The 15424-nt window shown below is 40.3% G+C and overlaps 1 protein-coding gene and 1 long non-coding RNA gene across 2 annotated transcripts in view; one reads left to right on the forward strand and one right to left on the reverse strand.

The window, feature by feature from the left end:
* The window catches only part of shmt2 (serine hydroxymethyltransferase 2 (mitochondrial)), a 31419-nt gene extending 16288 nt beyond the window's left edge, over nucleotides 1-15131 (reverse strand). Inside the window, exon 1 of the mRNA XM_046029621.1 lies at nucleotides 14973-15131. Within this exon, the coding sequence (XP_045885577.1) occupies nucleotides 14973-15002 (30 nt within the window). The 5' untranslated portion in view covers nucleotides 15003-15131. The remainder of the gene's footprint in view (nucleotides 1-14972) is intronic.
* LOC123957027 overlaps nucleotides 1-15424 on the forward strand; it is a 61232-nt gene that overhangs the window by 16472 nt on the left and 29336 nt on the right. The window lies entirely within an intron of this gene.

The following is a 15424-nucleotide window of genomic DNA, read 5'->3' on the forward strand; positions in this document are numbered from 1 at the left end:
GTTTCTGGATTTTTCCAAAGTTAAACATGAATCCTATATACTGGGTATAATCCAGGTTCATCTATGCACTATGCCTCTGATATATTATCTTAAATTGCTGGCTCCAGTAGTAGATTCTTTGCATAGATAATATAAAACCTTTCGTAAGTATTAAAATATTGTCATGTATTAAAGCTGTATGTGTGCCCTTCAGTGCATAAGTCCCCTTTATAAACCTCAATCAACAGGAAGAGCATTGTGTGGGAGAACACAAAGAGGTTAAAAAAAAATCCCTGACAGGTTGATTGCACTCAGAACAAATTGGCTTTCTTCCATCATTTAATCAACAATATGATGATGACTCTGTGTTCAGCTCAATCCAACCACTGCCAACATATAGTTATCATCTGTACAGGTGTGCTGGGGTGTGAGGGACAACCTCCCTTTAATAGCACCATTAAAAAGCAATTAACACAATGCTCAGGACTGGTTAAGAACAGCCATATGAAAGAAAATGTGGTGGGTACTTAGTCTTTTTTATAATGGCTTTATTGCATTGTCAATCTAGCAAAAGAAACCAACTCTGTAGTTTGTAACACCTTTTAAGACAATTATTTTTTAATAATTTTAATGTTGGACAGAAATGATAAAAGCTGCACCAAATGGGGAATCTTCTCTGTAGAGATGCACCAGTGACCGGACCTGCAGCACTTTTTTTTTTGAGATTTGTATAAGTGATAATGACAGAAGGTCCTGTAACCTGGTGCAGTTTTGGAGAAAATGTTAAAATCTTCATAAATAGTCATTGTTTTAAGAAGAACATACAATTGAACGGACCCCAGAAAGAAAAGCCAATGCTTATGTTGGTGCTAATTGGGATCTTAAAAAATAAATAAATAAATAAATAAATAAATAAATAAATAAAAGGATTTTGCATTAAAGAAAAGTTACAGAAATGTTAAAAAAAGCTCATACTTTTAAAAAACTTGGAATCATCCGAAAAAATTGCGATCGGTGCATCTATTCTTCTCTACAATGCAAAAATGACCAACTGTAATCTTATAATGCAACAGTTAACAAGAACCCTTTATCCTTAACAACAGCTTGCAGATAGTTTATCTACTCCATCGCTCTTCAGCCCATCCTCTCTACTCCACCTCTTCATCTGCTTGCCGGGGTGGCAGAGGGGACAGTGGTAGCACACCAGGGGAGGCGTCTGGCACATTAATGACCGATTTCTAACTGTCTCTACTATGGCCTCCTGTCACCAGTGGCAATGGTGATTGTGGAAAAGGGGAGAGGCCCTCCCCTCTGGGTTCTGGAAGAGATGAGGGCCTGGGGAGACAGGTCAGGCTGCTTCTGAGGACGCGTTTCTTGCAGAGAAATCACATGGGTCATTAAATCTTGACGGGAACTGTCCTTCGCTGTCTGCGTTTCTGCTGGGACACACCAAGACCGGGGAAAGCAGTGGCAGAGAAACCAAATACAAGTCAACGCTGCTATGGTTATCGCACCACTGACAACTGCAAATCAGACAAGGGTGCCTCTCCCTCCTCCGTCACCCCTACTTTCCTTTTCCCACCCTTGTCCTGTCCCCGAAATGTCACTAATGCTGCTAAGCAAGCTCAGCCTAGTAGCACTCGTGTGGCGTTTTTATTAGTTCGTCTTGTCATCAACATCACTTCCATGGCGTCCCACAGTGTGGGCCTAAACAAACAACATGCAGGTCAGTCCCTGTGGTCTGCCTCTCCACTTTCCTGCCTCATTTGCCAGTCCTGATCATAACGGGAGATTAATTAATAAACACAGGGTAAAATGATCCAAGAAAAGTGAGAGCCGAGATACAAGCACCAAATATGTCACAGTGGCCCTATTTTTAGGCGGCAGATGACACCGTCGTTTGAAGGTGAACTTGATGAAAACTCTGCTGTGAGAAAAGGGGTGGGATATGCCACATCAACCTGGGCACCAAGCACGAAATAATGGCAGTCACAGATGTGCTGCATCTGCATGACATTGATACGGTAATTATTGGCCGTTTACCATTCCTGAACAAACATCTGTGCCCAAAGACAGAAGAAAATCATTTCATTAATCCTAGTTCTGTTATATTTTGCCCATTTCCTGAAGCAGCTCCTGAGGCAAGTCAATTTTACAGATGAATGCTGTCCATCAGCGACTAGGATATACCAAAGAACAATCAACCTGGTAACGGAAGAAAAACAGAAGGGACATGAGAGGAGAAACAGTGAAGAAAAGAAAGATATAAGGTTAGAAAGAAGAAGTGTCAACAGGGCAGCTGCATCCCTCAGTCTGACACAAAGTTGCCTTGCTTTCCCTGTCACTGACTAATAGCAGGGCTGTCCGTTACAAATTGCCCTGTGATTCAGTCTGGATAACACTAGACTGAGAAATCTGGATGGGGTGAAGAGGCGTGAAGAGGCGTGAAGGGACGGAGGCAGAGTCCAGTGCGACTCCACTCTATTCAGGTCAAAGGGATGTCAGGGTGACAATCAGAGACTTATGCGATGCCGGCAACAAAGCCAATCTTCAGGAGGTGTAGGCAGCGGAACAATACATTTTTCGTGTAATCGTTCCACAACACTTCCTATGATGGCGTAGATGATGGTGAAAGAGCTCTACACTGGACTTCCTGGTGCCTCAGGGAGTCTAGGTGCACGCTGTGTATTGTACTGTTGACATAGTCTGGGTCAAGCCTGGCTCATGGTATTTCTTACGTCTGTGCCCACAACTGTCACATTGTCCCTGCCACATGCACAGTCTGTTAAATCAAAACTAGAAATACTTACATTTCCTGCATTGTATTATCTTGTTCTAAAAACTTTATTTTAATAATGATTTTATGCCACAATGGATATTAAGAGTTTCTAACAGCAATAGGAGAGAGCGTCCATTGTGACTCCACTCTATTCGGTCAAAGGGATGTCAGGCAGCCTTGACATGAGGAACACTTGAAATTTTGAAGTTAGTGGCAGCCATCTTTCATGGAAAGGATGTCAGGATGACATCTAGGATTTTTGGCATTATAGAAACAAGTTTCCTAACTATGTTTATGAAAAATATCCCATCTTTCTTAGCATAGGAATTTAACTATTACAGACCCGTCCTAACTGAAGCATTTCCTAAGTTAGGAATCAGACGTTAGAATGGCATAGACCCTGTCCTTAATTAAAAATAACTGCCTAAAATGGCAGCACTGTTGTTAGGTCTGTGTTGCAATTACATTGAAGATGGGGAACAACATGAAAACCGAAATATTATAACTGAAAGGCTCCTCAAACCCTACAATTCCCGGATCTGGGGCCTCAGGGCTAAAAGACTGTGCAGCTTTTATACTGAATTTGAAAAGTACGTACGCACAGAAATATCCACATGTATAAAACCAGGCGTACTCCAGGTCCTGCGCACCTTTCCTTTATACATCCCAGTCAACGTGAAATTGAGCACACATGCATGAGCCACAATAACTTTTAGGGATGCACCGAAATGAAAATTATTGTCCAAAGCCGAATTTAATGAAAAAATTTGCCGAACACCGAACAAGTACATTCACACCTTTTCCATTTATTTTGCCTTTTTTTTTACCATTGCATAAATTAAATAGTCAAAATGTGTCTTTTACTCAGTGTTTCCCACAGGATTTGGAGAGACTATGGTGGGTGGGTCCAAGGCCCAAGAGGGTCAAGTAAAGTAAATTACATTTGTCAATTCACTTTTAATGTACGCATGATGTAATATGTTTTATACTTTCTGTGAATATAATCCAATTAATCTTATTTCCATCATGTACAGACACCTCATTTTGAAAACCGGACATTGTCCTTGCCCTAAATTCATTAAGTCCGACCCAATTTGATAAATCATGTTGTATGTGTTTCTCGTATTGCATAACAAAGACTTCATAGCCTCTCTTCAGGTAGGACACTCATACTGCAACACATGTCTTTGTATACGTGTGCAGTCCAAATTTAGGTGCAGCTAGCTTTATCGACTTCTCATAAAAGAGTGACAGAAACACTCAAAGCAGGTCAGACCGTTTGTTGCCTTTTCTAGGAAGTCATTGGATTGGATGTGCTAGGAGACAATTCAGCAGAACATTGTCTGAAAATGGTGATTTTTGCATCTTTATTTCATCTGTAAAAGGCTTCCACACTGCCGACATGTCAACGTAATTGTTCGGTCTTTTGACTTATTAGGCCGAACACCGAAAGTGCTTTTTTTTGCTGTTTTCAGCTGATTAATTTTGTTGGCTGAACATTCGGTGCATCCGTAATAACTTAGTACTAAGTTAGTACTAACTAGTAAAACAGAAGAACAGGAACGCGTTGCTCTCAGGAGGAGGCAAGAAGGAGCACATATTTGCACTCTGACATCCTGTGCAGTGGAAATGCATCTTTCCACTGCAGAGGCTCTTTGTAGTATTAGTGTTGTAATATTATAACATTAGATAAAAAGTAAAACTTTAATCTAATAGTATACTGTTAGTATGTAAATATATTAGTTATATAATTTTACTATACTTTTATATAATAGTATACTATATAGCCCACCACTGGTATACTATTAATTCCAGCTGGACAAAACAGCAGTTTCATGTTTGTGAGTTGTTTTCATTCCATGTCCAAGAAAAATGGCCTATATTGGTCTCTTGATTTGATAATGCTACCATCTCATCATTGATCATAACCATTCATGTAGGAGGAGTTCAACATTTGAAAGTTTAATGTGGGAAGTCAAACTTTTTTTAATGTCCCGCCCCATCCAGGCTGTGACTGGTCAGTTGACGAAAAGTGACATTGACAAGCACATATATTTTATGAGAAGTTGAATAATGTTTCAACAAAAGGCGCCTGATACAGCTAAATACCGAGCTAGCCAAACCCACAACCTCCTTATCTTCTCCCTAAGTTCTTGCTTCTCAACACTTTAGCTGCTGACACCGCATCTCTGTCTTTGTTTTTGAAACGAGCTGCTCAAGCGGCCACTGAGCGCCCGGCCCACCGGTATCTCTCCCGGTGCTCCAGAGGCTAGCTGGCTTTTTTCCTGTCAGGGTTTTGGCAACTCTTTTGACTGACACCAGTTTTAAGTCACATCCTGCCCGCTACTCAGGGCGGGGTGTTTTGAACGATAAGCAGCGGGCGGGGTGGGGATTATGGCAGGTTGTAATTACTCGCACATTGTGTTTGCAAGTCATTTTTCCGGTTCACGTATAGATTTTTAGGAGCATATGTGAACAAAATGGTCACACTGTAGAGCCATGCGGACCATGTATTGACTGCCATGACGATTAATTTTGAATTTGATCAACATGCTACATCAGGTGAATATCTTTATCCTGGGCCGATAACCGGGAATAAAACTTTCCCACAGAAGATTTTTCTCCTTCACTGACACTATGAATGCCTCCAACTGATCGCCCAAATTAAATGCCAGTCTTTTCTTGTCCATTATAGCAAGCTAGATATCCACTGGCAAGTGAAGTGAGACAACTCCGTTGTCAAGGATCCAGGCAGTCTTGTGTGCATTCCTAACACAGATTCATGCATGACAGGACAAGTGCCTGTTGAAGAATCAAGTTTACTGTTCTAGTTAGGATGTCTTAAGTTAAGAATAGATATAGCGTCGGAGACAGGATAGGACACAGCCATGAGTTTAGGAAGTGCTTCTGTAACAGGAAAAAACTTAGGATAAGACATGAATGAATAAAACAGAATTAAAAAATGCTAAAGTGTGAAAAACGTGTGAATCCATCAATACCACTCAGCTGGTTGATGTTGCAATGAAAAAAACAAGTCAACCTGTATTGACTGGAACTTTTGAGAAAAGTAGGATTGCTTCGAATCTTTTCCTCAGAACTTCAAACAAAAGCATGATGAGTAGGAGTTATGCACCAAACTCCAAAGGGCAGCAGGTCTTCTAACCAACAAAAAACAAAGCCCTGCAAAGCTGATCTCTAGTCTTTCAGTACACTGCAAAGAAAATATGAGAACTTTTATTATTGATTTTGACTAATAAGTAGTTATTTATACATTCTCATTTATACAGCAAGTTACTCTGAAGTGTGACTTCAGTATTCAACATAACCAAAGATACAATAGTTAAATTGTCTACTAGTAATTGGGACAAGTCACTAACTTTCCACATACTTAACACCAACCATTTTGTCCAGAATTGATAGCCTATCTGGTAGGGTTGCAGGATTTGGAGAAAAAGACATATTGTGATAATTGTGGACAATATTGCAATTCCATTATAATGGAAAAAATGGTACTATGAGTCTACTTGCTTAATTATCAAGCAATGCGTTAAATACTGACATTTTGAAATGTGTATTTCTCAACTTGAACAAAGTTAAACAATAAAGTAGCAGCAGTTTCATTTTTGTGGGTTGTTTTTATTCATTAAATCCTTGTGCAAGCAAAAGGCTCTACATTGGTCTCTAATTTATTAATGCTTAGTACTAACTTGTCAATAATAAAGCTGCACAATTTGGAGAAAAAGTCATATTGCGATTATTGTGGACAATATTGCGATTCAGTTATAATGGAACAAACGGTACTATGAGTTTACTTGCTTAATTATCAAGCAATGTGTGAAATACTGACATTTTGAAATGTGTATTTCTCAACAATGTTTATAAGAACAACTAGTAAAACAGATGTAAAACGAAACAAGGGGAGCGTGTTGCTCTACAGAAGGGGCGGATAGAAGCAGCAAATATTGGCACACTGGCACCAGCTCAATGTACAGCTGTCTAATGCAGAGTCTCTATCCACAACCTGGATGCCACATAAGGTCCTCAAGTTTTGTGATGATCCTTTCCAAGCCAGAGATATGTTATACTTACTGTTTTTAGCGTTTTCGCAAATATTTGTTACCGTGCAAATGGGACATTTTTTGTCAGATCAAAATTCCCTCTACAAACTTTGTTCGGCTTGGTCCAGAGATGGTCCGTGCCAAGTTTCAGGCCGATCGGACTAGCGGCTTCGGAGGAGTTAATTAAAATAGATTTTCCAGTTTTGCGAAATGAAAATGTCATCGCACAGAGGCGTGTCCTTTACCATCGGAATCGGCAGCATCCCCCAAACACGTAGACGTAAGGTTTATGAATGTGCAATGTAGTGAGCCGTAGTTATCCGGCAAAATGTCCTTTGATTGAAAATCCCATTGAAATGAATGGGGTATTGGAACTTCGATTATAGCGCCACCTTTTGGACGACTTGAAAGAAAGTTTTCAGGTGTCATCAGGGCCCCATGGGGAACAATTGACCCAAATTTGGTATCAATCGGACTTGCGGTTATGGAGATATAAAATGCATGTAAGTCAATGGGATTTTTGCTGACGATTTTAAGCTGCAATAACAGTGCCACCTATGGGCATATTAGGGTGAAGTTTGGTGCCTGTAGTAAGGGGAGCATGCTGAAGAATTCGGCAGTGGTTTGATCAGTGGTCAGTGTGACTTGTGGTTATAGAGGAACAATTTTCTTGGATTAAATAGCGCCCCCAGGGGCGAGTTGCACCAAATTTTGCACAGGCCCTCAGGGGGTCGTCCCACATTAACGCTTCAAGTTTTTTGTTGATCGGCCATTCCAAAGCAAAGATAAGACATCATTTCCTGTTAGTGGCGTTTTTCGCAAACGTTTGCTAGCATATAATTGCGACATTTTTTGTCGGATCAAAAATTCCTCTACAAACTTTCATCAGCTTGGTCCATAGATTATCCGTGCCAAGTTTGGTGTCGATCGGACTTGCGGCGTGGATATATGGTTTTTGATATCCACCACTGTATGCGGGAGTTACAGCGCTTTGAATGTGCTAAACTTTGGACCTTGCTTGTAGCGCCCCCTAGTGGCCGAAGTGAGTGAAATGTTTTGCATGCCGTCGTCTGATGGGCCTGAACCTACCCTGTGAGTTTCGCGTTCCTAGCACTTACCATGTAGGCTGCAGTAGTGGAATTAGGCAAAAATTCACAGAAGAATAAAAATAATAAATAAAAAAAATTAATAAAAATCAGAGCGAAAAAAATAGGGTTCCCAGCTCCGCTGGTACTGGGAACCGCGATGCCTTGCATTCGCGGGTTCTCAGCCCACTCGTGCTTGGACCCCTAATAAAAAAGAAGTCAAACTATTTTTAATGTCCTACCCCATCCCGGCTGTGATTGGTCAGTTGACGAAAAGTGCCTAACAAGCACGTCGGCTCTGTGAAAAGTTGAACATGAACAACAAAAGGCATCAATGCAGCTAACGTTAAATGGTCTAGCGAGCCAAACCCAAACCCCCCTTATCTTCTCCCAGTTTTCTTCTGTCTTACCACTTCAGCTGCTGCCGATAAGCAGCAGGACGGAGAGAAGGGTTAGGGCTAGGTTGTTGCGAGAGCCTGGTATGGGCGGAGATAATGAGCAAACTACAGCGCACACAGAGAAGAGTGTCTCACACACTTTTACTGTTTTATTAAATCGCACACTTTTTGCGGCACATGACGACATCGCGATTGCGATTAGATTAATTGTGCAGCCCTAGTCAATAATCATATTGTTCAACATTTAAGGATTTGCTGTAGCACGTCAAACTTTTTTTTAATGTCTTGCCCCATCCGGGCTGTGGTTGGTTGACGGAAAGTGACTGACAAGTACATCGGGTTTATGAAAAGTTGAACATGCTGAACAACAAAAGGCACCGATACAGCTAATGTTAAATAGGTCTCGAGCCAAAACCCAAACCTTCCTTCCTTGTTTTCTTTCAGTTGTCTTACAGCTTCAGTTGCCGACGACATCTCTCTTTCACAGAGCAATGTCTTTTCTCTCGGTGCTCCAGTGGCGAGTCCGACTATCATTTGAACGATTAGCAGCGGGGCGGGAAGGGGTGTTACGGTAGGTTGTTGTCTTAAAAGTTACTCACACACAGTTCATAAATAATTTTTTAATTGCAGATAGGCTTAATATCTGTTTTTAGAGGCACATGCGAGAGCCCGGTGTGGGCGGGATAATGAGCAGACTGCAGCGCACAGAGAGAAGAGAGCGTCACACTCACTTTTTCTGTTTTATTAAAATCGCACAGTTTTTGCGGTTATGTAATCTCACGTACGACATTGTGATTGTGATTACATTAACCAGGCAGCCCTATCTGGTAAAAAACAAAACAAAAGAGAACTGTCTAGATAGGTTAATACTTTACTTGGATTTGTTTCAATGCAAATTGATGTCAATTTCCTGGTTCCAACACTGGCATGTTGACTGTCCTACTTGTCTAGTTGTGGCAAGTCTAGACTTAGGTAATACCAGTAAATTATTATCAAGCAGTAGCAGAAGGCTGATAAACAGCTTCAGGCATGGGAACTTTTCTGTGTGTTTAAACTGAAAAAGGAAAGGACACATTTGTTACTGACAATTTAACATTTTTAAGTGTTTAGAACAAGATATTTGAGCCACATCTCAGTTTTCTATTTGACCTCTGGCTTGCAGTTCTTACAATCAGTAGTTTAAAAAGAAAGAGTTTCTGAGTTTGTGGTAATATCAGTACTCTCTCCAATGATCTCATGCTGTTGAACTCTCCAATTCCACAGATGTCTCACAGAGCAGAACCTAAACGGCCAAAAATAAGATCTTAAAAAAAACAACATTTGGAAATGCTACATTCTTTCATATTCACAGTCAGTTTCTTTGACTCAAGTTTACTGCATTACAATTTAAATCTGTGTCACTTTGCACTCAAACCTTTCCCATCATTATACACTGAATACAAAGCTTAGGCGCCTCCAAAAGGCCTTAATTTGGTCAGAAGTAGAGATGCCAATTAGGATTTTCTTCCAAGAGCTATAAATGACAGTCTTCTCTCTCTCTCTTTGCATCCCCATTAGCACCAGCATAAACATTGGCTATTCTATTTTAAAAACATAACTTTAACATAACTACATTTTCTCCAAATCTGCACCAGGTTACAGAACATTCTCTCTCTGTCACTCAAGAGAGGAGGTTTGCTGTTAATGACGTAGCCTATCACAACAATCAAGAGAACCATGGTACCGAATAACATTGGCACCAACAGGTGTGTTCACTTTTGCTTTACCAGGGACCTCATTTATAAACGGTGCGTATATACAAAACAGGGCTGGATACGTGCGTACGCCACATCGCAAGCAAAGGTTGTGATTTATAAAAAACAAACTTGACGGGAGAATGTGCGGTAAGTAAACTCTGAACCATGCGTACGCACATAAAGAGGAGAAAAGAGAAACTGCGACTCACATATACTACATGTAATAATATTACCTCTGAGTATTATAGGCTTAAAGCCTTTCTGAATAAACAAACATCCGTTCGATTTATTTTCCCTGAAGTGCGCAAAAAAACATAATTTAAGATAATTTGCAGCGCACAAAAAGAACCAGATTTAGGATCATAAACACAATTGGAGATATCTATTTCTGCAAAAGAACACCTCAAGAATATTGTACAGATTAATCGGGAATCATATTAATACTTGCATGCAGTGCAATTTATTCTCATCAATAATGTGAACAGGAGGACAAAATTTAAAATGATGCCGTTTTCAATGCATCAGTCGAGCAAATGGGAGTGCACAGTTTCATGTAGCCTATTGTCATCACATGTTCCTTGCCTTATTGAGCCAAACGCTGTGCGCCAGTGTGTGGATGTGATGCGCTGTTTGTAAAAACACGTTATGGAAAATATAACACTATTTTATTGTAATTTTCAACAAGTCATATTTCTTCTAACTCATCGGCAGCTTTGTTAAGTGAGTGGACTGATTGTTTAGCCTAAATAAATGTTTAATGCGGAATGCATTTGGTTTACTGGGAAAATCCAAATTAGTACTTAGCTTACCCCAGCGACGTCACTAATCAGGAGGGATGTCCCTTCCTGTAGATCACTTATAAAAGGAGTGGTGCTCCGGTACCCCCTTTCCTCCGGTGCACAAGCATTGCGTGAAAGTGCGTTTTTTACCCACCAAACAACATGCTTCAGCTTCACCAAAAGGAACGTCATTGTCACACCGAGTTAAATTTCGTTTTGTAGCTTCTCTGTCAGAATTTGCCTCCTTTTCTTCATGCAGTCAGTACGTATTAATATTAATGAGGGGCGTTTCACTGACCATTTATAGGCAACTATGGGCGTTTGAAGGGTCGACATGGAGCTCCCTCACATGTGCCACATTTCAAGTTGATTGTGATTTATAAAGGGAACTTGCTTACAAGTGTGCGTACGCACAGTTTTCTAAGTCTGAATTTTTTTGACGTACGCCATGTTTTGGCTTTTGAGCGCACATACACTTTTGGTGAGTATTCTACGCAGTTTTATAAATGAGACCCCAGATCTGTGCTTTTCAACTGGCTGCGTCAGATAACGTCTCTCTCTCTCTCTGTTCTCTGCCAAATATACTTTGGCAGCTGTTAACATACCTGGGCAGACTTACACCCACAGCCTACTCCCCGTGAGCCTGATTAGCTCAACAGCAACAAGAAATAACTGCACAAGGACTGAAACCTCTCCCTCTCAAACTCATATCCGATGAGGAGGCTGCTTGCCTTAACCAAAAAGAACTCAAGAGTCTTGTGAGTCCTTTAGAAGATGCACACTTAACCAATTAGAACCAATAGGAAAAGCATGCAAGCATGTGAGTCAGTCAGCTTCATGGGAAACTTCAAACACACTGACAGTGACTTATAAAACTAGGTCTGAATACATGCCACAAGATTTTGGCACAAACTTGGCATAGCCTAGTTGTTTCTGAGAAACTACATGAAATTCGCACCATCTCAAAAATGGGTCACTTCATAAAGTTCAAAATTAGGCTATTATTAGCCCTCAAAAAACTCCCCTTCCCCCCAACACCGCCATCACCCTGATGTCTCAACCATAGGCTGTATAAAAGGTCTCAACTAATCAAACAACTTGTTTAATACAAAACTGTCAGATTAAGAAACTTTATTTAACTTTGGCGTGACCACTGGGAAACTAATTTGTCAAACCAAATGATTGTATTAAGGGGGCTACAATTACTCTAACAGGGAATAAGATTTCAAAAACATGATAACTTACAGGGATAATATTGTCCACTGTACATTGTAATGCAGTCCTGTACTTAAGCACACTTTGTGAACCATATAATGTTAAGTTAAATTATTAACACTGCAACATAAAGGCGTTCATTAAAGTATAAGGAGATATTTGAGGATTTGTAGTGTTGTTATGGTCTTCATTACACAGTATTGTAAAGTGCTGGTTATGACGTGTTTTTCCTCCTGCATTTATGTATGTATTTTATGTAGTAAAATATTAGGATTTACACTCGGTTGCCAGTCTATTAGGTTATGTAAAACTAATGCAGTCTAATACAACAACCCTGCAATAAATACTTGAAGATTATAATGTTCAGATTTTGTTCGAACTGGTTTCAAGAGGTACTGATTCAATTTTATAGTAATTTTGGTGAATGCAGTTTGTGCTGCTATTGAAATGTATTGCGTTATACTGGAACGTGTTTGAAATATTTTGTCTGAAGCAGGTATATCAACAAGAAGAGTAGACTAAATATTAGAGTTTTAACATTAGTTTTAAATAAGTGTTTGTTGTTTCCCCAACTGCTGGAAAAGTGAAGCCTGTTTGCACTAAGTTAGCTAACATCTCCCCTCCCCTTCAGACTGCACAGCTGAGCAGGAAAGCTTATACAGTGGGTTTCGTCTTTTGGCTGTTATGTAACTTAACATTAGCTCAATTTATACAAATTAACTGGTAGCTGTATTTTATTACTACGTACTTGTCCAATGTTGAGAACATCAGGTATAAACTTAGACTCAAGTGGTTTAGACTACAGATCTGTTCTGTATAGACTGATTCAATCATTTTTTCAGATGAGTCTGAAAAAACAGTGGTGACTGGAGTAGCTGTGGTTAGTAAAGCAAATTAGTGATGCAAACTAGTCCTTTTACGCTAATGAGGAGACGTTTCTTTTAGGATTTTAATGTGCGGATAAAATGCACCTCAGAAGAGAAGCGGTTTCTCATTTTGCTTATTTCTTTATATTAATGTCTATACAGATGAATGTCAAAAGCTTTAATGATTCTGAGGTCATATTAACAGGGATTTCCTGCCGTTAAGGCTTAGGTGGTGATGCCCAAAACATGCTGTGCCATAAATGTAAAATCACTGTGGAGAGCATCATAACCAACCAAATTAATTTCCCCAAATCTAATGGTTGTAGTTCCTCCCCAGTAGACTGATCTTTGGGCGTTGTTTATTTATTATCTGTTCTAGGTTTTCCAACTATTTTTTCAGAGATATTTGTGAAAATGATGGCCCAATACAATGTGAATTACATATTTATCATTGGAAAACTTAAAGTTTTCTTGGGGAAGGACCCCCAAACCCCTGACACTGATTAACACGACCACCACCAAAACATTCCTCTAAAGCTCACAAAAACATATGGGAAAACACTGAAATTTTAACTAATCTAATGTGCATCGCATGCTCATGGACACAAGAGCAATACTGCTGAGACATGTTGTGTTTTTCTTTTCAGACATACTACGTACACCAAAATTTTTTTGCTGCACCTCCGCTGTTACAACTCCATCCCAGGGTAAACACTGGAATCCAATGCGGAAGTGCCTTAAAACATGCATTCTATTGAACGGCCAGAAGGGGGCGACTCTTCTGATTGCAAAAAGAAGTCCGGTTCCATTAGAAATAATGGTAAAATTAGGTTATTTCTCACCTGATTTATTACCTCAGTAAACAGTTTCCTAATGAGTTTGTGGTCTCAGTCGCTAGTTTCAGGTCTTAGAACATGATGTTCATTTAGTAAATTATGGTCCCATTTAGAGGAACATAGACCATAAAGCAGAGTATGCTTCAGGGCGGGATTATCTGTGATTGACAAATCGTTACCATGGCGACCTGTCAATCAAGCTAGAGTGACTCGTCGTGTAAATTTAACCAGCGCCGTTGAAAAAGCGTATTAGGGGTAGGCTGTTCACTTTCTCTGGTGAGTACATTTAGTTTTAAGACTGGTATTCGCCAGACAAAATTGTCAGCCCTGTTAAAATGACGTGAATGAACAATGAACCAACGCTGAGGTGCCCGTTCCACCTGTACATCATCATCGCAGGAGGTAACCCTTCCACCTCTCTCCCCTGTCCCTAAGGAGCCTTATGGGTTATGTCATTAACAACAAGCCGCCTCGACACGCAATATGAATTTTAGGCCATACCGCCCAGCCTAAACTGTGTCCTGGTGCACCTCAGTAAAAAAAAAAGTTAAGGCAACAGAGCCACCCATGGGGGTATGAGACTAATATTTGCTTGGTGCACCTCCAGCTTCGTTTTGCACTTTGAACGTTAGTGGACTACTAATTTCTAGTTAATATTTTATTGTCTGTAACCTTCCCTTGCATTATCTTCACAGAGTTATCATATCTGAGGCTTCTGGCTTATCTTTTTAACATTGTGTAAAGTGCTCATCCACTATAAAATAACTTTACAAAGTAACGTAGCGCTTCACTTTTTCAAATAAGCGTAACGTTAGCTAAATATTCCAAGATAGGTAAGTTAGTTAAATTTGGTGATACGTATACACATGATCAGTGGTGCTGTTTCGTTCAGTTTTCCCACATGATGAAACTGAGCGGTCGCTGTTGCATCATTAAGGCACTGACAGCTAGCCTCCTAGCTTTTCAGCTAGCAAACAAGATTTCAAAAATGCAATGCGAACAGGACAGCAGAGATAGCTAGCGGCTAACTGCTGCAAATATACTTCCATTTGATGACAAGTGCACATACTGCTAAAGCGGAGGTGGGCAACTTAACACCCACGACTGTTAACGTTACTGAACCACACTGACGTTAAGCTAGCTAACTGTTCAACCATACACAACCGCTAGCTAAGTTACACAACTCAAACACACCGTCAAGGAAACATTGACACAGCAACAGCGCTTTATAATGCACGTACCCGTGTGAGTTGTCTCAGAGCGAAGAACATGTTTCCAGGTCTCAGGCCGGAGGAAGAAGCAGCACAGCCAAGCGACACGCTGCTGACAGGCTCCAAAAGGGCTGTTCGGAGTTGTTAGCAACGGCTGGTTACGCTTGTCCTGCCGCATGGGATGATGGGAATCGTAGGCCGTTAAAGCAGTACTGGATCTGTCATTCATTTACTCATTCATTGTCTATATCGACTCCTTCCATCCGTTGTCAGACACAGACAGTATTTTCAGCAGACCTTTGTCTTGCATGCTGTAGCAAAGTACACAGGCAATTGTTTGTGGTGGATGACATGTTCAGATAATAGAGGTAATAAATTGTTCATAGACAACTCTATTGTAATAACTTTGCAGGTAGGGGAGGTTATTGAGTAGCCTACCTTTTGTTAGTCAGTTTCTTGCACAGCAAGAAGGTTCACAGCTT

This window comes from Micropterus dolomieu, linkage group LG18 (assembly GCF_021292245.1).
Source record: "Micropterus dolomieu isolate WLL.071019.BEF.003 ecotype Adirondacks linkage group LG18, ASM2129224v1, whole genome shotgun sequence".
Classification (NCBI taxonomy): Eukaryota; Metazoa; Chordata; class Actinopteri; order Centrarchiformes; family Centrarchidae; genus Micropterus; species Micropterus dolomieu.